The sequence below is a fragment of the Mesoplodon densirostris genome, chromosome 8 (genome assembly GCF_025265405.1).
Source record: "Mesoplodon densirostris isolate mMesDen1 chromosome 8, mMesDen1 primary haplotype, whole genome shotgun sequence".
Lineage (NCBI taxonomy): Eukaryota > Metazoa > Chordata > Mammalia > Artiodactyla > Ziphiidae > Mesoplodon > Mesoplodon densirostris.
Window position 1 is genome coordinate 20,464,057 of NC_082668.1, and position 26,014 is coordinate 20,490,070.

A 26,014-nucleotide genomic window follows, 5' to 3' on the forward strand; every position below is an offset into this window, starting at 1 on the left:
GCCCCATGGGTCCTTTCCCCCACATTATGCTCAGTGCCCTCTATGTCCTGCCATTCCTCCCAGGGGTGCAAGCTCGGGAGAAGCAGCCTGCAGAGCCCCCAGCACCTCTCCGGAGGCGGGCGGCCAGCGATGGGCAGTACGAGAACCAGTCGCCAGAACCTGCGTCCCCCCGTAGTCCTGGGGTTCGCTCCCCTGTCCAGTGCGTCTCCCCAGAGCTGGCTCTCACCATCGCTCTCAATCCTGGAGGGCGGCCCAAAGAGGTGAGTCCTGGGGCCACAGAGGGTAGCGGAACCCACCTGAGCTATTGAGGAACTTGATGGTTAACTGGGCAGCAATGACCTGTCAGTAAACTCAGTCATTTTTCCTCCCTGCATCCTCAGCCTAGGTCTCCTCTCAGGCTTGTGGAATCTGGAGCCCATTTCCTTCTCTAAATAGCTTTTATGCCCCTACTTCTCCCATGAACACTGAGACTGAGGTTCGCTTCTTGATTCCTAAAGGGCACCCCTTAGCAGGGTGGCAAGGATCCTGGGTATGATGTAGGTGACCACAGTCTCTAAACTCCAAGCCGGATCCTAGAGACTGACTTTGGTTTTGAGCCCTTTCTAGACGTAGGGTTTTCTTGGGAGATCACATGTCAATGTCAAATTGTATTTCCGAGACGGTTCAGTAGTTTGAGGAAGTAGGTCTTAAACTTTAGCGAGCATAACAATCACCAGGGAATCTACTAAAAATGTAGATCCCCAAGTCCCCCTCCAGAGATTCTAGCCTATTAGGCCTGGGATGGGACCCAAGAATCTGCATTTTAAACATACACCCTGGAAGATTCTGATGTGAGTGGCCCGTATTTGATAAAATCCAGGTTAACAAGTCATTCTGGATATAAATGGCTTTTGGACATCTTTTCTCTCTTGCCTCCAGTCCCCTGCCCTCAGCACCTTCTCTTTGGCCCTGTTGTGAAATATTTCCAAGGCAGGTGCTGCTGGACCATGGCCTTGCAAATAGCCACTTTCTATTCTCTTGGCTGCAAGGAGTTGGGCTCACGGATGGCGACGATCTCCCTTTGACCTCTGTGTTTACCAGGGGAGGGCGGTGGTCAGGCTGGTTAACTGGGAATCCCTCCTCCTTAGGGGCACAGCCACTGTTTTCCTCCCTTGTTCTTCTGCAGCCCCATCTGCACAGCTACAAGGAGGCCTTTGAGGAGATGGAGAGAACCTCCCCGACCAGCCCACCGCCCAGTGGGGGTAAGAACTTCACACTCAGCCTGCCTTCCCTGGGTCCCCTCTGGCCTGTGTAAGCACCCAGGTTTGGGGGTGCTGGGAAAGTTGGCAGGGGCCAGAACCTGCCGCTTCTCATCCCTATGGCTCATTTTACTTCAGCTCCCCTCCCCCGCTTCTATCCTTTTCTGCCGTCCACGCTCACACGTCTAAGGATGCAGCAACCGCAGTCCTGGGATCCGGACTGACCTACTGTGGGGCCCCTGGACTCCCACGTTATGGAGTTTGCTGGTTGCTGAGAGTCTTCGCATCCTATGTGCAAAACATCCCCCATCCTAAAGGGACTCTTTGTGCCTTGCTGGTGTGTCTCTGAGACACCCCTTGACCTTCTTGCTTCTGACCCCCATTTTTGTCTGCATCCAGGCACCTCTTCCACTTCAGGCAACCTATTTAGATTCCACCGAGGAAAGAAAGGCTCAGAACCCTCAGGCTGACCGTATCCCCATCTCATTCATTCCTTGGCTTCCAGACAGGAGCCTTTAGTCTGTATCCCCCTGATGCTCTCACAGGAGAGGCAAATCCCTGAAGGGCAGGGACATTTTTACCCAAAGAGAAGACCTGGATGAGCCTAGGAGAGGGGCAGTGTTCCTTTTTGTGGTAGAAGAGACATGAATAGGAGCTGGAGGAGGCCTGGGAAAGCAGTACCAGGCTGTGAAGGACTCCGGGTCCCTGTGAGAGGCCTGGGTCTGCAGAGGTAGAGAGGCTGGCGATGCTCCAGGATCAGATTGGGTGGGTCCTGCCCAGGCTATTCATTTGTCCCGCTGAGAGGGGAGGAGGGTGAGGACAAGGGAGTTGGAGCTGGCCATGCGTTCTCCTGGTGTTCGGCCATCCCGCAGAGGGGAGGAATGTGACACCAATACCTGGCCCCTGTGCCAACAGAACTCGTGTTGGCTACCATCTTGGACACGCAGGAGGCTGAAGCTATGAGTGGATGCCATGGCTGTTCCCTAGAGCAGTGCTGTCCAGTGGAAAAATAACATGAGCCATGTTTGCACTGGAGAATTTACTAATAGCTCTATTAAAGAACTTACAGGAAACTGGAGAAATTAATTGTAATGATTTTTAAATTTAACTCAAAATATCCAAAGTATTATAATTTCAATAGGCAAATTGAAATAAAAATATTAATGAGATATCTTACAATCTTTTAAAATAAAATCTAAAAAGAGACTGGTGAAATTAATTTTAATAATAGATTTTATTTAACCCCAAGGATCTAAAATATCATTTCAACATGTAATCAGTATAAAGAGATATTTCACATTCCTGTTTCATACAAGTTTGAAATCACTGTGTGTTTTACACTCACAACTCTGTTTAGACTGGCCACACCGCCGGTGCTCCATAGCCCCATGTGGCTCATGGCTACCATATTGGACAGTGCAAGCCCAGGGCAATCTGCTCAAGATAGCTCTGTGCCTTTTATGACTTGTGGAATGTCTCTCCCTGGTCTTAACCCCCGACCTTCACACCTGCTCCAATTCCCTGTGGGTCCAAATAGCCAGGATCCTGGCCAGCACCCTGTTTGGGATGAAGCCATCTGGGCTGGGCTAGAGTTGGGTTCTGCCACATGTTTCTGTTCGCATTCTTCTCTCCCTCCCCTTCTCCCCTTGGCCAACCCCGAGAGAGCCCGGGGCAGGGAGAATAAGTTAGAAGTTAGAGGTTTCCTCCTTGCCCAGAGGCGGAGAAATGCGAGGAATTCTTCTCTCAGGAAGCCGAGCCTTGCCTGTCTTCAGGGCCACCCACTTGTCTGCCTCAGCAGAGGGGCCAGATGCCTGGGGACTGAGGACAGGAGTGATTAGGGAGTTGGAGGTGCTGAGGGGAGCCTAGAGAAACCTCCCACCGCCTCTGTTCCCTTGTCCCCTTCACCTCCTTTCACTGGTCCACGTGTGCCTCTGCTGCACCCGCTGGCAAACACATGCCAACCTGTGGGCTGGAGAGGCTTCGTGGTCATTCCACGGACAGTGGTCTCTGAGGTTGGGCTCATTCTTTCATAATTAATCACATTCAAAGTTGCAAGATACCTGTGTGTGTGTGTGTGTGTGTGTGTGTGTAATGAGAGAAAGAGGGACACACAGGAGCATGCAGGCCTAGACCCACGCCATGGCTAAGTGTTTGTGTCTGTACGTATTTGTCCCCTCTGCTGTATTTGTCTGTGGGGCATCTCAGGGTTAGGGTGGAGCATAGGGGTGGGCCACCCATCTGGACTCTTGCGATGCCTCTCTATTCCCACAGACACCTACGTACACACTGGCATGTGCACACATAAGTTATTTAAATTGCTTTCATTGAGAGATTATATTTTGGGGGGTTAGTTTCCTACAGGTCTCACAGTCTTTGGGGAGAGGGAGGAGGTGCCAGGGAGGGTCCCCGGAGCTGCTGTGTGCGGCCTGGGCACCCAAGGGGGCACAGCTAGTCTGTTGAGGCCATCGGTGTGGGGCAGGCAGTCTTGGGCTCTGGCACACCTGTGCAGCTGCATGTCCTCAGCCGCTATGGCCTCTGCAGGGTCCCGAGAGCTGCGGCCGGAGACACAGAGCTCATTTCTTTACTTCTCCTCAGAGGTGTGTTAGGAGACGTGGCAGCTGCCGCTGAGAAATCTCGTGACTGGGCATAGCAACCGCCCTGCAGCTCAGCTCGGAGTCCGGCCACGTCCTTGGCTAATGGGAGAAAGCCTGACCGCCCTTTCTGACCTTGTGTGTTATGTGACACTTCCAACCCAGACGGGCGGCTTGGGGGGGAGCTGGGGCTCGTGCAGGGTGGTGGTGCTCTTGGCCAAGGATTGTAGAGATGGGGCTTCTCTCTCTTCCAAACACTGAGGTTTAGCGGTTAAGAGAGCCCCCTGCTGAGAAATCCTCTCTTCGTGGGGCTTGCAAGAGACCTGTTTGGCTGGGGGCCAAAGACCTGTGGCCGAGGGCTAGCCTGGGGACTCGGGGTTGGTTCTGCTGGTGGTCCCTTCTCCTCCTTCTGTACTTTACATGTTGTGCTGTCTTGATACTCCATTTTCTTTAAGTCCATCTGCCTCTGTGTGTGTGTGTGTGTGTGTGTGTGTGTGTGTATGTTTGTGCGTGCCTGTTTGTTTGGGGGTGGGTAGGGAAAGTGAGAGAAGGGGGTTAGAGAGAGAATAACATAGAGCAAGGCAGAGGGCACCCGAGCAACCAACGTGTATGTTATACACCACGGCCATGCAGAGGGACCGTAGCAAAGGAACTCAGGGCCTAGGGATAGAAATCGCTTTCTGGAGGTTGAGGGGCAGGGCCATTTGCTGACTTCCTTTAGCCTGTACACTGTGGAGAAACACAGAGACAGGAGAGGGCAGTGGGGCCTCAGCAGCATCCCCGGGGCTGGGGCTGGTTCGTCTGCTCAGCCTTCTGCTGCCCACCCTCCCCGACACGCCCAGACTCAGGAGGGGTCCTCTCCCCAGCCCATCACCCGCGCTCACTCCTGGGGTCTCGCCTCTTCTTCTCGGCGCAGTGCGCTCCCCTCCAGGTCTGGCCAAGACACCTCTGTCTGCTCTGGGCCTGAAGCCCCATAACCCAGCCAGCATCCTGCTGCACCCCACCGGCGGTGAGTGGTTCCAGTGGGAAGGGAGGTGGTCGGGGAGGCTGGAGGGAGCAGTGGGGGGTTGGAGGACCCCTGTGGTCCTGGGCAGGGCCCAGAGGTGGTGGGTTCTCAGGACCCTTCTGGAAACAAGGTGGCAGCCTAGCTGTGTGTCCATGCTGAGATCAGGCCTCGGTGGGGCTCTCTGTGTGGGGTTTGAGGGGGACGGATCCCTCTGTAGCCTTCCTGCCATTGCCTGGTGGGGTCAGTGCCGCTCCCAGCATCCTCCGACGTGGGGGTTTGGAGGCCTGCCCTGTTTCCCTGGAGTCCGTTACGTCTCTGCCGGAAGCCTGGCTTCCACGCCCCAGCGTCCAGGCTCGCGTGCACACGCACACACCCCCGGCTCGCACCTCGTCACACTTCCCAGCTCCTCTCCTCTCTGTGGGGAGGGGGCAGGTGGGGGCCCTGGGCCCTCAGTGGCCGTTTCCAACAGGCTGAGCCCAGAAACTTGCTCCCTAGACTCTGGTTTGGGGGCTGGGCTGGGACTCTGGGGACAGCTTTGCTTCTTTTCCTTAGTCACCAGAAGACTGATTGATCCAGCCAGGTAGGCGGGCAGTGGCGTGCAGGTGTGACCCACGCAGACACAGCAGGGCACAGCCTCCCTCTCAGGATGTGTCTGCGTGGCCAGGGACACCAGGTCACTGGGTGGGGGGCTGCCTGTCACCAGGACAGCACACTCCTGCTTGAGGCGCGGGAGCTGTGACAAGGACACCAGGCCTGCTGTTCCCAAGAGCAAAGCCCTCTCTCAGCGGTGCGCCCTGAGTGCCTCGCCACCCTGGAGCCCCGGGGCCCTGTCTGGGTGGACCGCACCCCTCACCCTGCGGCTCTTCTGGAGAGTCCGTCTCTGCCCCCGTCTCACCCCTGCTTTCCCACCTCCCTTTTCTCAGCAAAGTCTCTCTCTCAAGAAATAACCCCTGTTAATCCACCTCTCTCTCCTTTTTGCTCTTCCTCTCCTCTTCATCACCTGCCTCTCCTTCCTCCTCACCTCTCTTCCATCTTCCCTCAGAGGAGGATGAGGGGAAGGTGGTGACAGAACTTTCTGAAGGTAAGTGCGGCATCGCCGCGCTGCTGCTTCCCGCTCTCCGGGTCTGGGAATGGCTTTTCACTCCGTTTGCTCTGCCTGACCTGGGGGGCCAGCTCTCTTCTCTGATCAGGTCTCATGTGACTGAGCACAGAGCCCGCTCCCGGGTCCCCACCCCTGTGCTGAGCTGTCACTGCGGATGCTGACTGAGGCGCTCACGGCCGCAGAGCGCGGGTCCAGGCACGGACAGTGTCCAGGCGCTAGTGCAGTGCCACCTTGTCGACAAAACACCCCTCCCCCGGCGGTGCTTCCGCCCGCCTGCCTGGGGTGCAGCAAGCCCCTTCGGAGGGCGGGTCTCCTTAGCGCATTTCCCGGGTGAGCCCCACATTTATAGCTCAGAGCACGGTTTCTCAGCCTCGGCACTACCGACGCTTAGGGCTGGACAGTTCTTAGTTGTGGGGCTGCCATGTGCATTGTAGGATGTTGAGCGGCATCCCTGGCCTCTACCTGCTACACGCCAGTAGCAGGCGCCCAGTTGCGACAATCAGAATGGCTCAAACATGGCGGATAACCACTCCTGGTTCAGAGCCACTGTCTTGGAGCCACAAGTTGCCTTCTTGAAGCCCTTGCCTGGTTTCATATCAACACAGACGGTAGGACGTCTGTCTTTCTGGGATCTTGGAAGACTTTGGGGATTTTGGAAAAGCTATGGACTCACCCCTATACAGATGCCTCCGGCTATCCATGCACATAATTGTGACAGGTTCAAGGAGTTAGCACATCTGTGTCCTGGCTTAACCCCTGATTTAGATGAACTCGCATCACACACAGAGAAGCAGAGAGGGGATGTAAGCGGGTTGAAGGCCTTTAATTTATTAGGAACATAACTCAAATGATGCCTCAGAGCAGCAGGTGGAATGAGGGGAATGTCGGCCTGTGCGGCCTGGGCATCCATATCCCCGTCTCTACCGGGCTTGCTTGGACGAGGTGGGCGCCACCGAGCACCTTCCAGCTTGGATATGTTAGACGTTCTGACTTCTCACCTTGGCTCTGGAGCTGTGTGGCCTGGTTTTTTAAACACTCCGTCCGGTTTCTTTCTTTCTTCCTTTTTTTTTTGACTGCGCCACGGCTTGTGGGATCTTAGTTCTCCAACCAGGGACTGAACCTGGGCCCTCAGCAGTGAGAGCGCAGAGTCCTAACCACTGGATCGCCAGGGAATTCCTCCATCTGGTTTCTTAAGCCCACTTCCCACTTCCCTTTGCACTCACTACCTTGACTTTCTATCCCCCAATTGGGCATGGGCTGTGCCCCTCTGAATCTGCCATCACCCAGAAAAGATGGCTGGAGTTTCCCATAAAGCTTTGCTCACTCCTAGCCAGCCAGAGTTCTGGCAACAATGCCAGGCTGCCTGGGGGGTGCAGAACAAGGCAGCCCCCCCAACAACAGATCCCAGAATGGGGAGAGCCACAGTGGGGCCTCACCCCCGGTCAACCTCATACCCGGGGAGAGAACCTCCTCCAGGCTGGTGGCTGACTGCCGGTTCCCAACAGGAGTCTAGAATCGGCTGGGGCCCGGAGCCAGTGTTCGTGTGCTGTGTTCCAGGTGCACACCCACACAGGAGCTCTTGGGTCCCTTCGTGGTTGCTGATCTCCACAGACTGGTGGGACCCACACGCTCTCCAGTGGGAAGGTCTGAGGGTGACAGGCCCTGGCTGTGTGTTCCCCACTTTGGGGTGACACTTCAACAGATCGGAAGTGACACCTGACCCTTGCACCTTATGAGAGAATCTAGGCCTACAGGGCCCCAAGCCCTCTGACCCTCTTCCATCTGTCCTGGAGCCACAGAGTTTGCAGGGGAAGGTTCTTAGGGCTCGACTCTACCACACCCATCGTCTTCACAGATGTGGAGCTGAGGTCTGTGTTGTGGGGTGAGGGTGGGGCATTTTCCCAAGCTCACAGTTAAGAGGAAGCAGGGCCGAGACTGGACTTACTGGTCTCCAGTCTCCTAATCAAGGGGCTGTTTCAAAGCCCTCCTCCTGCCTCCAGGCGCCATGCCGTGGGATTCTAGCATGGGGATCGGAATTGTTGTCAATCCCCTCCCTGGGGAGGGAGGTGGGTGGAGGCAGGGGACATTCCGTTTTTCCTGACTCATGCATCACCTCCCGGGTCAGACTTCGCTGACCCTCTGAAGCACTGCTTGATTTCCCTGCTGATACTTTGATGGGAAATTCAGAAAAAGATGCTTGTGAGGGAAAATAATCAGAGACAGACAGACTTATTTAGCTAGGGGAAAAAAAGACTTTAGGGGAGTCTGTTCCGTTCAATGTGCCGTGCTAAATGCTTTACATTCATTCATTCTGTCATTGGTTGGTTCATTGATTCAACAAATATTTTGTGTGCCTCCTATGTGCCAGGCACTCTGGGGATATAATGATAAGCATACCATGATTCCTAATCTCGTGGAGGAAATTCATGAACCGGCGCCAGAATTAAACTATCACTGAGAATTAAGTATTGAGATAAGTGTTCCAGAGCGAAGGGATACAGTTTTATGAGACCCTGGCTCATAAAAGAAGAAGTAAGATGGGAGGATGAGTGACATTAACTCAGTGACACTGGGATGGGAGAAGAGCATTCCATGTAGAGGTAAAGGGCATGTGCAAAGGCCCTGGGGTGGGAGGAACAGCATGTTTTTTTCCATGAACTGCAAAGTCAGTGAAGTGAGAGCAAGGGAGATCTGGAGGCTGGAGCAAGGGCGGGGCGTGTGGTACAGAGTGAGGGTCAGCAGGCAGGGGCGGGACTGTGTGGGTCACATCATCTTGTTTAATAATCACAGAAGCACTGTGAGGAAAGTGGCAGGAACCCCAGTTTGCTGATGAGGAGATGACATGTATGGATGTTAAATGACTTGTCCAGGCCCAGACAGTCAATTGGGGGCACGGCTGAGAGCCTACGCTGGATCAGCCCGTGGAGGCTGCCCCTTTCCATGTGATCGCACGGGGCACAACCTCTAAACATAAACAGTGTCTTTACTGGGTACCCTTCTCCATGAAGGAAGGAGAGGAAGAAAGCCTGTAACAGTAAAGGCATGATATCCTCGAGATATCAAGGATATCTTCCCAGTGGGGAAACAGGGAAAGAAATTGCTGAACCTTCTTTCCTGGAGGAACGGGAACAGGGAACATTCAGCTTAGGTTCTGTCTGTTCAGATGATTAGATGGGATGAATGTAGCACAAAGGAAGACAGTGGACTAGAAATGGCCCCTCGGGGGTCCTCCCTGCTCTGAGATCCTCGGTGATGGGTGTACTGTGGCATCTGGGTATTTTTGGGCAGTGCTGTGCAGCACAGATTTACCAAGCACCTACTCTGTGCCAGGTCCCGTGCCAGGTACTGAGGGCTTAAAGATGAGTGAGCTGGCCTGGTAAAGACAGATATCTCCGCATAAGGTAGAAGTGCTGAGCTGGGGGAGGAACAGGGTGTGATGGGAGCTCAGAGGAGGGCTGTGTGGCCCAATCTGAGTTTGGAATTCTAACTTTTGAGCTCCTGGATGGGGCCTCGGGGGTTTTACTTCCTCCCTCCCCCCAATCCGCATGTCTTCATTTCACTTGGAGCGGGCAGGCCCTTTCTCTCCAGGCAAAGAACCTTTTTTGGCAGGCAGGAAATGCACTTCAGGGTGTGGGTGAAGAGCTGACAATGCCCCCAGCCTGGTGGGGCCAAGTCACTCAGCCTCATGTCCAGCTGCTCTCAGCCTCCAACAGCCACTTGGAATGGGTTTGGGCTCCTGGAATGTTCTACACGAAGCACCCTCCCGGGCCCCTCCTCTCCTGCCCTTCCCAGTTCCCGTTGCCTCTGGGTGCAGCTGCTTGGGATCGGCAGAGAGGATGAAAGCAGCAGGAGAGAGGGTGGAGGGAGGCAGGCACAGGCACGGCTCAGGTACAGGTGGGCAACGGTGGGGCTGCTTATAAACCGGCGTTGCAACTAGTGGAAGGAATTAGAAGGGACTTTCCTTCTCTTGTCACTCGATCCTAGCTGGGCAGGTGAGTATTCTCATTCCCATTTTACACATGAGGAAACTGAGTCCCAGAAATGTTCAGCAGCCTGCTCCAGGTCACCCCTCCAGTAAGTGAAAGAAGGGGGAGCCTACAGGTTGTATGTTGTACTGAGATAGGGAGGAGAGAGGGAGGATGGGGACAGACAGGAAAAGGGAGGTATTTTCAATATGGAAATCTGAGTCTGAAAACTTGGGTTTTGGCCCAAAAGGTTGGTTTTGAACCGTTCTGGAGATGGACTTAGAAAATCAAATATCTTCCCCAAGATCCCTCCTGCTCTGGGTTCATGAGGAGCAGAGGTTGAGTGAATCTCTACCCCTGATTTGGGCCTGGAAGGTCAGCCAACCAAGGAAGAGGATGGAGGTAGAGAGTAAGGTGAGGGCAGAGCCAGGCGGGCTGGGCCTGAAATCCACAGGCTGCGAGCCTCAGAGCAAAGCGCCCAGGCTCGTTGGCCACCTAAACTCATAGGGCTGTTTCCAGCCTTCCTGGTGGGAATGGCTGCTGGTGCTTCTCCCTGGGTAAGCAGCCCTGTCCTCCAAGCTCAGATGCTGAGTCCTCTGAGAGCTCCTCTGTAACTTAGGATCTGATGGGAGTGGGGACGGGGCTCACGAGCCTGATGCCTTATGAATGTGGCCATCCTATAGGATCTCAGGTTTTCTAATATCTCCAAACTTTCTAACATACAGTCCCATGGATGTTCTGTGCAAACTCCACTCAGGCTCCTGTCACTGTGTCTGGGCCAGAAGGAGTTAGTGGGGATGCAGGCTTGAGTGATAGCAAACAGAGCAGATGGGAGTCAGCATCTGTGGTCCCAGGCTTGGCTCCGTCCTGACTCTGGCACCAGGTGGTGTGGGCGGCCTTACCTCAGTTCTACTGCTGGTAAAAGCAGTACGTGTACTTTTTTACAGGATGGGGTGCTTATGTGAGTTGGGAATATAATATGAGTTGCTTACCCACTTCAGGTCTTGGCAGGAAACAGATGGCTCATTCCAATGGGGCAACTGAGGAGACAATGGACTATTTAGAAGGTCTGGGCAAACCAAAGAGGGATGGTGAAGCACCCCGCCACGGGTGGCCCTCCTAGCAGGAGGTCGGAGCTATCCGCATGCCAGGCCTGGAGGAACCAGGAGGGAGCTGGAGGAGAGGGCCCCTGACTGGAGCTGGGATCTTGGGTGGAAAGTGCAGCCCTGGCACTTTGACCTTCTCTCCTCGCCACCCCCCACCCCCTCCTAGTCCCTCCTACTAGCCAGCGGCCGAAGGTCAAAGCCATGTGGAGCCCTGAGGCCCGGGGTCTGGGGGATGCGGTCAGTAAAAGCTGGCCTGCAGGGACACAGAGCAGGTTGGGGAGTGGATCAGGAGGACATGGCAGGTGGAAAAGATCACCGACTTCAGGGCTCACCGTGTGCATTTTAGTTTGTACTTTTGGGGTCAGCAAGAATTCAAGAGAAGGAGAAAAACGAATGTGCGCCTTTTAGGTCTTAGTTATTGTGCACCTCTGTGTGGGTGGGGTGGAGGGTAAAGGTCACACATCTACTAGTTTGTGGGACAAAAACTTATTGAGGACTTACTGTGTGCCAGGCACTGAAAATACAGATCAGCAAGGAGCCTGGGGCTGCCAGGGAGCAGATGGATCCCCTTGCCATCTCTGGTTGGGAGAGAAGGGTGCTAAGCGCTGCGGGCACCAGCGTGAAGCCGACAGCCTGGAGGTGGCCAGGAGGAGTTTTCAGAGAGTGACCCCGGGAGGTGAGGGATGGGCAGGGAAGGTGGGCTCTGGCCTTGGGTCTCAATTGCCATTTCTGTGGGCGTGAGGGGTCCTGTCTGAGGTCTCTTCTGTCAGAGTTACCCCAGAGCATGGAGCCAGCCCCCCAAGGCTAAAGACACTGAAATTCTCGGCTTCCCGATTTTCACCTGGAGGTGTGTGCAGGGCCCAAGAGCAGGACCTGGGCCAGACTGCCTGGGTTCCTAGGCCAATTCTGCCACAGTCTACGTGTGGCCTGGGCAAGACACTTACATTCTCCAAATTCTACTCTCCTCATACAGTTGTTTGCTATTTTTACTATTATTAATAGCCCTGTGGAGGTGGCTCTTCTCTGGCTGATGGGCTGGAGTTCTGGGTAGCAGCCAACTCTGGGTGTCCCAGGAGGCTATGGCCCCTCTAGGACACTCAGAGCCAGCATTGAGAGTCAGGAGATGGTAGCCGTGGCCACTGATTGGCTGTGTGTTCTGGGGCAAATCGCTCCACCTCTCTGGGCTGAGCAGACAGGTTACATCAGGAGCCAGCAATCTATGGCCAAATCCGGCCTATCATCTATTTTTGTAAAGAAAGTTTTATTGTAACACAACCATGCTCATCGCTTTATGTATTGTCTGTGGCTGCTCGCGCGATAACAGCAGCAGAACTGAGCAGCTGTGAGAGAGACCATCTGGCCCTCTAAGCCTGAAATATTTACTGTCGGGCGCTTTTCAAAAAAAATGCGCTGCCCGTCTCTGCTCCAGCAGGACCTCAGGCTTGGACGGCATGGCATCATTGCCTTTGGAGGGGCTGTGGCCTGGGGCTTCTGCGGGGTGGGTGGGTAGCCTGGGCTGGATGAGGGGGGCTTTTGAGGACGCCTTACTGGCCTCTGCCCACGTGGACTCTATCTCTGGGTGCCAAGGTGGCTGGTCCTGTGTCACCCTGGGCCGGGTCCCTGGAATAGACTGCCCCATGCCTGTCGCTTTGCAGACCTCTTGCCCCAGCCCCATTCACTGTTGCTGTTGGTTGGAGGGAACTCCGTGTGGAAACTAAAAGATACACTGGCAGCCTCTGGCTGGAGTTGTATGCAGACGGCAGGCCTCCTCCGTAAAGGGCCCTGTTCTAAAGGACCATCCTCTCCCTGGGTCCCCAGGCCTCTGGGCCTGGACGCAGGATATCAGGCCTGGAAGTCACCTCAGAGACCAGGGCCTGTAACGGCCCCATAACGCCTTGGTGATTGGGCTCCTTCCAAAGTAACGTTTTCTTTGGGCTGAGGGAAGGGGGCTATTCTCTGACTCAGTGGCCAGCACAGTCCGGCTGCAGAGGCTCCAGGGGCCTGCCCCCTGCCGCCGCCCCCAGGGCTGCACAGACTCTGCAGTTCTTCCAATTCTGAGGCTGGTTTCAGCGGATGCCCTAATTGTGGGCAGAGGGTAGGTGTGTGCTCAGATCATGTCCCCCCTGGGACGTCCTCAGGGACGGTGCCGGGTTTGGAGGTGGTAGGAGCGTCATCTATCCCTGATCCTGTCCCTGGAGAAGCCCAGGGTGCCCTGCTTCTTCTTCCTGTTTGATAACAAGTTAGTCTGGCGGCTGGCTTCAGAGGCCGGGATCGGAGGTTGGGAGGGGCGCACAGCACTGGGCGGGGGGGTGGCCCGGGAGACCTGAGTCCTGCTTGTGCCTCCAGCCACTTCACTCTCCAGGCCTCAGCGTCCTCATCTGCAAAATGACTTTTCTGGCACTGGCTCCTCCCCCCTCCCCCGCCTAGCCTTCCTCTCAGGCCACTCTGAACACCAAGCAGGATAATGATGTCAGTCTCGGGAGGAATGCTAAGTGTGTCAGGCAAGGTGGGTGGGTGTGTCTTGGCATGCAGGGGCTGGGCGGAACTCACCCGCACAGGCCTGTTGCTAGGCCAGCAAGCCTGTTTCTGGATTCTGGGTGTGGGGAGGAGCCAGCATGAGCCCTGGCACTGTCCCGAGATGCACGGCTGGGCTGGAGCTTGGGGTCCACGAAGAGCTCAGTTTCCAGTGGTGCCTGGGGAGCCTAGAAGGGCCTGGGGGCCTGGGTAGCAGGTCGTAGAAAAGAAGCAGCTAGAGGGGATACCAGTGAAGGGTGGGCATCCTGGATCTAGGAGGGAGGATTCTGTGATGGCTGTGTTTTGGGGTCCATTTCTGGGAAGATTCTCAGAACGAGGCCCTGGTTAAAGGTTCCTTGGGGACTCTCACAGCTTCTCCAAGATGCTGGGAAGAGGGTGGGCCTGGGAAGGCAGAAGCCCTGGAGAATTGCCCTTTGTCTGCTTGGCTGTCCTTTTGGGGTTGTCCCCATAGGCCCTGGGGACGGGGGTTCCCTGGAGGTTGGGTGGGGTCCGCACTGCACCCCTGTGGATCCAGACTCAGTCCCTGTCCCCTTGCCCCTTCCAGAGCCCCGGAGCTATGTGGAGTCGGTGGTGCGGACGGCAGTGGCTGGGCCCCGGACTCAGGATCCTGAGCCCAAGAGCTTTAGCGCCCCGGTTGCCCAAGCCTATGGCCGCGAGACACCCCTGAGGAACGGGACCCTGGGAGGCTCCTTTGTCTCCCCCAGCCCCCTTTCCACCAGCAGCCCCATCCTCAGCGCTGACAGGTAAGTGGGCAGGAAGATCCAGGCCTGGGGCAGCACAGGTGAGGCCTCTTGGATCTGTCTAGGGCGTGGACAGGCAGAAGTCACATCCAGGTTGCTGCTCCTGGGAACTAGCTTATCAGGGTGCATGGTGAGAGCATCCCCTGAGTGCCAACTCCCCAGGGAGAGTATGAAGGTGAACCAGGCATAGTCCTTACCCCAGGTTTATTTATTTATTTATTTAAGTTTTTAAAAAATAAATTTATTTATTTCATTTATTTATTTTTGGCCGTGTTGGGGTCTTCGTTGCCACTCGCAGGCTTTCTCTAGTTGTGGCGAGCAGGGGCTACTCTTCGTTGCGGTGCGTGGGCTTCTCATTTTGGTGGCTTCTCTTGTTGTGGAGCACGGGCCCTAGGCACGCGGGCTTTGGTAGTTGTGGCTCACGGGCTCTAGAGCGCAGGCTCAGTAGTTGCGGCGCAAGGGCTTAGTTGCTCTGCGACGTGTGGGGTCTTCCCGGACCAGGGCTCGAACCCGTGTCCCCTGCATTGGCAGGCGGACTCTTAACCACTGCGCCACCAGGGAAGCCCCTAGTTTTTAATTAAAAAAAAAATTTTATTTATTTTTTTTTGGCCACACCACACGGCATGCGGGATCTTAACCTCCCAACCAGGGATGGACCCCGTGCCCCATGCAGTGGAAGTGTGGAGTCTTAACCCCTGGACTGCCAGGGAAGTCCCCTTCCCCCCAAGTTTAAAATTGAACACGAGTAATTACTATGTGGTGAGTGCTTCCTGCGTGCCAGGCATTTTGCTAAGTGCTTTCTGTTTAAACCTCACAGCAATCCTATGAGGTAGGTACTATTATTATTCACACTTCTCAGAAGAGGAAACTGAGGCAGAGAGACATAAAGTAGCTTATTCAAGGTCCTACAGCTAAATAATAGCCAAAATAGGATTCAAACTGAAGATGTCTGGCTCCGGAACCCACATCTCTATCCTTCCCCACAGACCTGCATTATGGTGCCTGCCGGTCACGGGGTGAGAGTCAGATGTGCCCAGAGCAGATGTGTAAGCCAAGAGCTCAGAGCAAGAGGCCGCTATTTCTGGCTTGGGATGCAGAGAGGGTCTCTGGGGGCTGGAAGTATTTGTGCTGAGGCCAGAAGGATGAGCAGGGGTTGAAAGGTGAAGGGAGAGGGAACGGCCCTTCCAGAAGGACAGCACGGCAAGGACAGAGCCGGAGGGTGTGGAGGTGTTGGGCGTGGCGGCCTCGGGCACGCAGCTGCTGGTGAGGGGTCGCTGTAGGGTTAGAGGAGGGATGTCTTGGCATCATGGCTGGCTGGCGTTCTGAGGGGGTCAGACAGAAAGGGTAGCCTGAAATTTCCCAGAGAGCGAGGCTCCTGTGTTTGGCGTACAGTGAGAAGCTGCTTGACGGGGGTGGTGGTGGTGAGGCTTTATGATGGGGAGACGGGGAAGACAACATAGGAGAGGGACCCTGAGAGGAGCCTAGGCAGGGCAAAGGGTGCCAGGCGGGGAGGGGGCCCCAGAGAGCCTGCCTGGAGGCCGGAACTCGCCTCCAGGAGGGGAGCCTGCCCTGACCATCCCTTCCCATGGCCACTGCCCTTCCCAGCCCGGGAGCCCACGGGGCCCGGTAACTGTCCAGCCACCTCTTCACACTTCTGCATGCACGTAGAGGGGTGTGCCAAGCTTGCTGTGTACCTGCACTGGTCCAGGGTAATGCACCCCTCCTGGGTTGGGGGGGGGGGCGTGGGTGAGCAGAGGCAGTTTTCTTCTGCAGTCTAAGAATTTGAAACCTCAAGCCAAGCACACACACCCCGTCCACCTTACCCCCTCCCCAGCCTCCTGATGGCTCCATTTTTGGAAAGGTCTGCCTCTGGGCAGAAGCTGCATTCTGCTTTAGAGGAAAGGAGATTTTCCTCACCTCTCCAGCCACCCTTGCTGATATTCAGGGAGTGCTGACATTAGGAAGTTTTCACCGTTTCTCACTCCTCAAATTCCTCCTGCAGTAGTCCTCAGGAAACTAGCTTCTCCTCTGGGATTAATCATCCAGAGCTCCATTTCCATGTCCCCAGCCCCCGCTGTGCAGCCTGACCTATCCCCCCATTCCTCAGAATCCAGGTTATTCTGTACCGAAGCGGTGTTCCACTCTGGCCCCTTCTGGGATGCGAGGTAGACTTTGTCCTGACCTGGCCCCTGACCTTCTCCCTGCCCTGGGCTCTTGCCTAGCCCTCCCACCTCACATCACCCAGGGGACCTGAGCTTATCCAGCCTGGCCCAGGGTGTGGCCGGCCAGCCTCCAGACTCCTTCCAGTCTGTGGCTCCAGGCTTTGGAGCATCGTCTTATGTAAGGACCTTCCCCACCCTCCTGCCCCAGGGGCTGCTGGTGCAGAATTTGCCGGCTACCTCCCTGCAGCTGCTGCTTATGCGTGGTCTCTGTCAACCTTTGTCTCTCCTGCCATATCATCGAGGAATAGAAGTTTGGGTCTGGAAGGAATCAGAGTCTTCTAACCTATTTCCCTCATGTTACACGTGGGAAAACTTTTAACAAGCAGAATCCGGGTTTCCCAACTCACAGGCCATGGACTTGTATCAATACTTAACTTCAGAGGAGAACCTTTGACTGTGGCCATTCCCCCAGGTACAGTGCCCTCTGAACTGAATTTTATCAGTCTTAGAATTGAAAGCGACCTCTGAGCTCATCTCATCTAACCTCCCAATGGAGGAAATTTCCTCCACAGCGATCGATCGGGTCAAGAGGTTGGTCAGTCTCTGCTTAAATGCTGCTAAGGATTTAATGCTCCTCATTACCATGTAAAGCAGCCTGCTCCATTAGTGGCCAGATCCAATGGCTAGAATGCCGTTCTTACAATGAGCTGAAATCTCCTGTGAGATTTCTTCATCTTCGCTGTCTTGGAGCTACCCAGGAATGGATGCCCAGTTACACTCTCAGTGTTTAAAGATGCTGATAGCTCACCTGGGGAAACTGAGTCAAGGTGAGGCTACTTCCAGTAGGAACAGGATCCAAGTGGTTTAACCCCCTCTCCAGTGTTCAGTTTCTGTGATGCTGGAGGGGGCAACAGGACAGCCACCTTCAGTTTCTGTAGGAGAGATCTCGCTCTGACTTGTGGTTGAGCAGTCAGGGTGGTGCTTGAGGATACATGGGCTTTGGAATTAGACACAGCTGAGTTGAAATCTTGGTCTTTTATGAGCTGTGTGGGTGTGAGCCTATTGCTTAACCTCTCTGAGCCTCAGCTTTGTCTTCTGATGTTCGTAGGGTGATGTATAAAAGCCTTAACTTTCCTGTGCATGTGTGAGGGGAGCTTTTATTGTCATTATTAGTGGTTGGAGGGAGGGCTGAGGGTTCACTGAAAGCCTGTCCTTTGCTAAATGCCATTTGGTGACATCTTGACCTGCCCCGTCTCTCTCTAGCACTTCAGTGGGGAGTTTCCCATCAGGGGAGAGCAGCGACCAGGGCCCGCGGACACCCACCCAGCCTCTGCTGGATTCTGGCTTCCGCTCCGGCAGCCTGGGCCAGCCCAGCCCTTCGGCTCAGAGAAGCTACCAGAGCTCTTCTCCTCTCCCGACTGCGGGCAGCATCTACAGCAGCCCCGACTACTCACTTCAGCAGTTCAGCTCCCCGGAAAGCCAGGCCCGGTCTCAGTTCAGCGTGGCAGGTGTCCACACGGTGCCTGGGAGCCCTCAGGCACGGCACAGGACAGTGGGCACCAACACTCCCTCTAGTCCTGGCTTTGTCCGCCGGGCCGTGAATCCCGGCATGGCTGCCCCCAGCAGCCCCAGTTTGAGCCACCGCCAGGTGATGGGTCCACCCGGAACTGGTTTCCATGGTAACACGGCCTCCAGCCCCCAGAGCAGTGCAGCAACCACTCCAGGAAGCCCCAGCCTGGGTCGGCACCCTGGGGCCCACCAGGTTTCAAGCCTCCATGGCAATGTGGCCACCACTCCAGGGAGCCCCAGCCTGGGCCGGCACCCTGGGGCCCACCAAGGCAACCTGGCCTCCAGTCTCCATGGCAATGCAGTAGCCAGCCCCGGAAGCCCCAGCCTGGGTCGTCACTTGGGAGGGTCTGGATCTGTGGTTCCCGGCAGCCCCAGCTTGGACCAGCAGGTGGCCTATGGTGGCTACTCCACCCCTGAGGACCGGAGACCCACGTTGTCCCGACAGAGCAGCGCCTCGGGCTACCAGGCCCCTTCCACGCCCTCCTTTCCTGTGTCCCCTGCCTACTACCCCGGCCTGAGCAACCCCGCCACCTCCCCCTCGCCAGATTCAGCAGCCTTCCGACAAGGGAGCCCGACACCGGCCTTGCCAGAGAAGCGGAGGATGTCCATGGGAGACCGAGCGGGCAGCCTCCCCAACTACGCCACCGTTAACGGGAAGGTGTCCTCCTCGCCTGTCGCCAGCGGCATGTCCAGTCCCAGCGGGGGCAGCGCCGTCTCCTTCTCCCACACTCTGCCGGACTTCTCCAAGTACTCCATGCCAGGTGCGCCCTCCTTCCATGTCACCTCTCCGGCTGACAGATGAAGCCCACCAGTTAGGATATCTGTGCTAGTCTCTGTTCTGACATCTCCGTGGCAGACAGCCTTGGGTGGATCACTGACTTCTGGGCCTCAGATTCCTCACCTGTGTAATGGCAGTTGGAGCTGTGGTCGTGGCAGCAGTGGGGACAGGGATGAGGACGTGGGTGCGATGATGGCCCTGCTGCTACGGTGATCTTCACGGTCATTGTAGCCACCACCATTTGTTGAGCACATGCTCTGTGCCAGGCTCTGAGCCAAGGGCTATCTCATCAGTCCTCATGGCCACCTGGCAAAGTGGGTATGGTTTTGCCCATTTTGCACATTTCACACATGGCCACCTGGCAAAGTGGGTGTTATTTTGCCCAACTTGCACATTATTTTTCCAGCCCACAGCACGGTTCCCACCTTTTGATCCCCACTTTGCTCACATCACTAATAACAGATCTGGCAGCCGGAGTGATATGGCACAAGGCCTAGGGTTAAGCATTTTTACTGGAGTCTAGTTTCTACCAACCCGGCTTCACTGAAGCCCACGCAGTTTTGCACACGGAATTCTTCTCTCATCGTCAGAACTGGGCATCTTTTGCCTCCACTTAGAGGGCTCATTTTCTAAACAAAAAGGTCAGGGTGTCAGCTGATCTGCAGCGTGTCAGCCAGATCTCGAACCTGACTATGTGCAGAGCAGCCCTGGAGCCCTGGGGCATTCAAGGAAGATTTAGAATGCTGCAGGCAGCCTGGGATGGGCCCCAGCTGCCCAGATTCTCAGCATCACTCCCAGGTCCTGCCCTGAGCCTGCCAAACGACACTGCACACCCCTGCTTCCTGCTGCTCGCCAGAGACATCTGGTTCCCAGCCCCAGTTCTTGGAGGATGCAGAACTTCTAGTAGTTGGGACATTTCCTGTTTCCCACCATCTTCCTTGCTTAAAATAGCCATGGGAGTCAACACAGGAAGGCACATGGGGCTGTAGCCACCTCTAACAGCTCATTAGGCCCCAGCAGCCCCAGGGCCTGGGGCTTTGGAGCAGAGAGACGTAGCTTGCACAGTTGTACAGCCCAGCTGCCTAGCCCAGAGACCCTGCTAAGTGCACAGCTGCCAGGAAAAGGAGCTGACCTACCCCATCTCTGTCCTCCAAAAACAGATCCCAGAAGCCTAGCAGAGTGTAAGTGACAAGTTGAAATTGACTAAGCACCAGACACACAGCCCAGCCCGCATGTCTGGTCTGTGCCCTGAACTTGACGGCACCGTGAGCACAGGCGCCTCTGTTCCAGCCTCTCACTGATGAAAGGAGAGGAAATGTGCAGATTTGGAATATTCTTTTTTACCCTTCTCCCCGCATCCTCCCTTTGTTTACTTTGGTGCCAAAAGATGAAGGAAGAGGTTGGAGAGTGAGACCCACATGTCCTAATACCCAGCCAGGACGATATGGTGTAGCTGGCACCAAACTGGCGGCTGCATCTTCTTACCTGGGAAGGTCTTACAAAAGCCTTACTGTGGACCATCTGTGTGACTTGGGCAAGTGGCTCTCCCTCTCTGAACCTCACATTCCTCACTTGTAAAGTAATAGGTTGGATAAGGTGTCCTCTGAGCTCCTCCAGAACCTAGCACTCTATGAAAGCATCCCTAGTCTGCAAAGGGTCTGGGGTGGGGATGTCTGCCAGAGAAGTGGGGTCTGTGACACTCAGTAGATGGCCTCTTAATTCTAGGCCAACCCTTCTCCTATTTGTCCCAGGGAAGGCAGGAGCAATCTTTTTGCTCTACCTGAGGCAGAACCCGGGCTTTCCATATGGGAAGGGAGGCGGAGCTTGGGGAAAGTGGACAGAAATGTGTTTTTCTGCTCTCATCCTCAAGGTTGTTAGGATAGACTTGGGAAATTGAGCCCATGGAGGAAGGGACTAGAGGGTGGGAGGGAAACTTCGGGAAGGGTTTAGTCTGAATCTTCTAGAGAAAGGGGGAGATGGGATGGAGTAGGGCTCTCGCTGGCTTGGTGAGAATGCTGTTCAGTCTCTTCAACAGGAGGGCAGCTCCGTGAGCCACGGTGGTTGTTGGAAGACAGGGGGAGGATGCGAAAGCAGCTCAAGGCCCCTTCCAGCAGTGCTCTGATGATGTTTGAGCAGACTAGCTTTCCGTGTTAGGTTCCTAGGTCAACCATAACAAAGGACCACACACTTGGTGGCTTAAGACAACAGAAATGTATTCTCTCATGGTAGCTGAGGCTGGAAATCCAAAATCAAGGTATTGGCAGGATTGGTTCCTTCTGGAGACTCTGAGGGAGATGGTGTTCTAGGCTTTTGTCTTAGCTTCTCATGGTGGCTGTCAGTCTTGGGGTCCCTTGGCTTGTAGATGCATCTCCCCAATCTCTGCCTCCATCTTCACATGACACTCTCCCCTTATGTCTCCCTGTCCCTTTCCTTCTTTTTATAAGGACACCAGTCATATTGGATTGGGGTCCACTCTAATCCAGCACGACTGCGTCTTAACTTGTTTACATCCGCAAAGACCCTATTTCCAAATAAGGTCCCATTCACAGGTACTGGGGGTTCATTCCAACATACCTTTCGGGGGGACAGAGTTGGAGACTCGTAACACCTTCTTTCCCTCTCCTTCTCCTTTAGACAACAGCCCTGAGACGCGGGCTAAAGTGAAGTTTGTCCAGGACACTTCCAAGTATTGGTACAAGCCCGAGATCTCCAGAGAGCAGGGTAAGTGCTGGGTGGCGCTGAAGGTCCTGGGGTCCATCTGAGGTCACAGCTGGCTGCTGCCCACCTTGTCTTCCCTGGGCAAGGGACATAAGCAGACTCATTCCTCTTTGCAGTAGGTGGTGGTCACAGAGAGGAGCTGGGACCAAGGTTGGACAGGAAGAGGCACCTCCCCACAGTGAAGCGTTGGGGAGCAGAAGCAGTGGTTGTAGCTGTTTCCTTAAAAGCAACAAAGTCTTGGTTTTCCAGGACAAAATGAAAGGCTGGCCGAGATACTATGAAACCTTAGCTCTCCATCTGCATGATGTGGGGGATTTTTGCCCATTTTATAGAAAAAAACGTAGTTGGCATTGTGGGGATGGAGATGAGAGGCCTCAGCCCCTAAGGGAAGTCTGTGTGGACGTAGGGCAGGGTGACTTCCAGCCAGGCGTCAGATCCGGACAGTTTTCTTGGAACAACCCCGTCTATTTGTTTACTCACTGTATGGGCTGCTTTTGTGCCGTGATGGCAGTGATGAGTAGTTGTAGCCGACACTGCGTGGCCTGCAAAGCCTGAATTATTTACTGTCTGGCTATTTACAGAAAAACTTTGCAGACTCTAGTGTAGGAGGACCCTTAGGAGTGTTTACATTTTAACTTTAAGGACTCTCATCTCACCTGAGAAAGAATGAGGTTCAAGACCTGATGAGACTTAAGCCAGTGCATCAATTTCTCATTTCCCCTTCTCTCCTCCCGATTCAGCCATCGCCCTCCTTAAGGACCAGGAGCCAGGGGCTTTCATCATCCGAGACAGCCACTCCTTCCGAGGAGCCTATGGGCTGGCCATGAAGGTGTCTTCGCCCCCTCCGACCATCATGCAGCAGAATAAAAAAGGTAACACCAGCTTGTCCACTGGGGCCTCAGGACTAGGTGGTCCCTACAGTCTCTTTAGGTCCTGAGCTGCCAGAGGACGAGGGGTGGGTATGTGGGGTGGGCAGGTCTCTTACTTCTCATGGGAGCTGGTCCCTTCTAATCAGACTCTTCAGAAGAGCAGGTCTTGGGCTTGGTGATGATTGAGGTCAGAGAACAGGGAAGCAAGATGACTGGGACCCTGTGACTGAGTTTCCCTGAGGGGTGGGCTAGCAGTGATGGTCTCTCCATCCCAGGGCTCTGGCCATGTTATTGCTGTGACCCTTTCTCCATCACAGCCCAGCACACTGGAGAAGTTGGAAGTAGTGCTGGGAGGTGGCGGAAGGACACCATGGGCAGTGACCCATCCACGTTTCTTTCTCTTCATCCCAGGGGACATGACTCATGAGCTCGTGAGGCATTTCCTGATAGAGACGAGCCCCAGAGGAGTCAAGCTCAAGGGCTGCCCCAACGAGCCAAACTTCGGTGAGCTGTCCCCGCCTCCGTCCCCACGGTCTCAGGCCTGTCCCAGGTTCCCCGCTGCAGCTTCTGCCCGTCACCCCTGTCACAGACGCAGCAGAGAAACGCACGGCGACTTCCTTCCTCTGTGCCGTGGCGCCTTCACTCTGCCAGATTTCTTTCTGTATTTGTCCTACCCCGCGGAGACTTGTTAGCATTAACACTGGAATAACAACTATAACAACAGCTGCCTTTATCCACTACCTACTATGTGAAAGCCACCTTAGGTACCTTAGATCACTTCTGGTCTCCCGACCATCCTGCGTGGTAGGTGTCATCGTCCCATTTTACACATGAGGGAACTGAGATTTATCCAGGGACACACAGCTAATGAGTTACTGAGTGGGGATTTGATCCCATCATCCTCTGATACTTTCTGCTGCACTCTCCTGAGTGGAGCCCTGGCAGCTGGAGGGACTTAGGAGAGATGCTGAGAGTAACTTTCGATAAAGAAAAGTTGTAGGGGGCTTCCCTGGTGGTGCAGTGGTTGAGAGTCCGCCTGCCGATGCAGGGGACGCGGGTTCGTGCCCCGGTCCCGGAAGATCCCACATGCCGCGGAGCGGCTGGGCCCGTGAGCCATGGCTGCTGAGCCTGTGTGTCCGGAACCTATGCTCCGCAATGGGAGAGGCCGCGACAGTGAGAGGCCCGTGTGCCACAAAAAAAAAAAAAAAAAAAAGAAAGAAAAGTTGTGGGGTAACCGTCTGACGGCTAGAGTGAGCCTTTAGAATCTTCTCCCTTGGATCTTGCTGTCAAAGAGGCAGTGAATTTTCAGCTTTGTGGGTGGGATGAGGGAGAGGTAAGAAAGAAGCTAAAGATTATGGACAGTGGGGCGGGGTGGGTATGCTTCCTTAGCGCCCCTGACGTGCTCCCAGTAACGCTGCCTCTGCCGGCTGTCTCCCTCCCTGCAGGATCACTGTCTGCCCTGGTCTACCAGCACTCCATCATCCCGCTGGCTCTGCCCTGTAAGCTGGTCATTCCAAACCGAGGTAGGAACCTGAGACTCCTCGCCCTCCAAGCGCACCCTTGTGCTGGCCTCCTTCACGTCTCTGCCCAGCCAGCTGCTCCAGAACATGCGCCAGGCTTGGAGGAAACGGGTCGTGTTGCCAATCTTGGGGAAACTCAAAACCACTCTCCTCTTTATTTTTTCTAATGAAAAAGAAGGGAAAGTTCATTAAAAATCTTAATTCCAGAAACACACATAATTGACTTGCCAGATTGCTCCAGAGAAAATTCTCTGGAGGCTTTAAGAATTCATGCTTGAATCCTGAGAATTACGACTCATCCCAGGGGAGGAAATAGAAGCAGGAGACAGCCATGGGGAGGACCGTGTCCGGAGGGTGAGATGGGCATCAGTGGGCAGGGCCGAGGGAGGGGGGAGGGGAAGGCAGAGATAGGTCATGGGGCATCCAGGTGTGGGAGGGCGGTCTGAATGGAGAGGAGAGAGCACACTCGAGGGACCTCTTAGGGATCCACATGGCGTGGGAAGGAGACAGGAAGCCCAAGATGTCCCTGGCGTTTCTAGTCTGCATGGCTGAGAGGGTGTTCCCTCGCCAAGGGGACATGGAGCTAATGGGAGGAGCAAGCCCTCTTTTGATTGTGGGAAGTACAAACGGAACTCAAGAGCTTTGGGACGTATAGGGTGAGAATTTGAGTGAGACACTGGGGCTGGCAAAAGAGATTTTAGTTTCTCTTAGAGAGGTGTCCCAGCCTCGGAGGAAGGCGGAGGGACACCCCAAACCTTTCAACAGCACAGGCTTCCATTATGCAGCCCCAGATACACGGGGCTCCCATGAGGGGAGGGGAATATGCCTGGCCCTGAACTTGAGGTCTAGGAACTGGTAACTGGGGTGCCTTCTCCCCATGCTCTCTGTCCAATAATAGGATATTCGGAATTGTGTCTGGGACTTGCTTTCAGTCTCTCTTGGAAGTCCTGGGGTTATGTCCATACTTAAAACCTCCAATATTATTTGACAATATCTATGTATCCAATTCGATTCATTGAATTATTAATGATAATTGACCACTATTATCAACTTAAAAGTTCAAATACTATTTAAATAGCCCTATTAACCACATGATTTAGACACTAATTAAATTATATTTCTAAGTAACTTAATAATTATAAAACTGCTCTCTATTTACATTGTATAAGCCAGTGGTTCTCACAGTACGGTCCCCAGACCAGCAGCATCAGCACCCCTGGGAACTTGTTAAAAATGTAGATATTCTCAAGCCCCACCTAATCAGAAGCTTTAGGGTGGTGCCCAGAAATCTGTGTTTTAACAAGCCTGCACACCAGAGTCTGAGAAATGCTGGTATAAACAATGCTCAGTTCTTATTAATATTGAAATTGTAGTTGTGCTGCATTGTGGTTTAATGAATTAGGGCATTTACTGATCTACACCTAAGACACGTCAATGCAAAACAACCATATCAGTTGCCACTTGAAGGCTTGCTTTATGTCATCCACTGGACTAACACTGTACACGGAACGTCTCAGAAACCCAGGGACGTGAGTACTCTCATCATCCCCTCCATTTTATAGACACTTGGCAAGTGGCTGGGTGAGCATCTGAACCCTGCTCTGTTGGACTCCACAGCTCTCAACCAGTGTGCTGAATACTTAGAGCAATCACTAGACGTTCAAACTGGACACACGTGCTGACTGCCAGGGCTTGTTATGAGAAGCGGTATCCGTTGCACAAAGTATTTGCAGAGCTAGCCTGAGGCCCAGCCAACCTTGTGCTTCTTTCCAGCTCTGGAGTTTTAATTACCAGCTGAATTAAATTTTTGTCTCAGACCCCACAGATGAATCAAAAGATAGCTCGGGCCCTGCCAACTCAACCAGTGACCTGCTGAAGCAAGGGGCAGGTGAGTGGCCACCCCCGATGGGATCCCTGCCCAGGCCTTTCCTCCCCCTGGCCCTGTACCCTCCTGTAGGTGCAGGCTAGATATCTCTCCCAGACCCAGATGTCTCTGGGCAGACCACATTTCTGTGTGCAGATGCCTTGGCCCAAGGCTGGCCTGAAATCCATCTGCTAACTTCTCTCTGAAGAGAGGACCTGGGGGTGGTTCCCACCCACTTCGGCCCCCATGAC

The 26,014-nt window shown here is 54.5% G+C and overlaps 1 protein-coding gene across 7 annotated transcripts in view; it reads left to right on the plus strand.

Moving 5' to 3' along the window:
* The window catches only part of TNS1 (tensin 1), a 200,871-nt gene that overhangs the window by 164,455 nt on the left and 10,402 nt on the right, over positions 1-26,014 (plus strand). For 6 of the 7 annotated variants that reach the window (XM_060105836.1, XM_060105831.1, XM_060105834.1 and 3 more), the window contains 10 exons: positions 64-260; positions 1,166-1,241; positions 4,746-4,838; positions 14,088-14,286; positions 17,709-18,775; positions 21,427-21,513; positions 22,251-22,382; positions 22,791-22,883; positions 23,825-23,902; positions 25,716-25,787. In XM_060105836.1, the coding sequence (XP_059961819.1) occupies positions 64-260; positions 1,166-1,241; positions 4,746-4,838; positions 14,088-14,286; positions 17,709-18,775; positions 21,427-21,513; positions 22,251-22,382; positions 22,791-22,883; positions 23,825-23,902; positions 25,716-25,787 (2,094 nt within the window). The remainder of the gene's footprint in view (positions 1-63; positions 261-1,165; positions 1,242-4,745; positions 4,839-14,087; positions 14,287-17,708; positions 18,776-21,426; positions 21,514-22,250; positions 22,383-22,790; positions 22,884-23,824; positions 23,903-25,715; positions 25,788-26,014) is intronic. The other variant, XM_060105832.1, reaches the window with a different exon arrangement.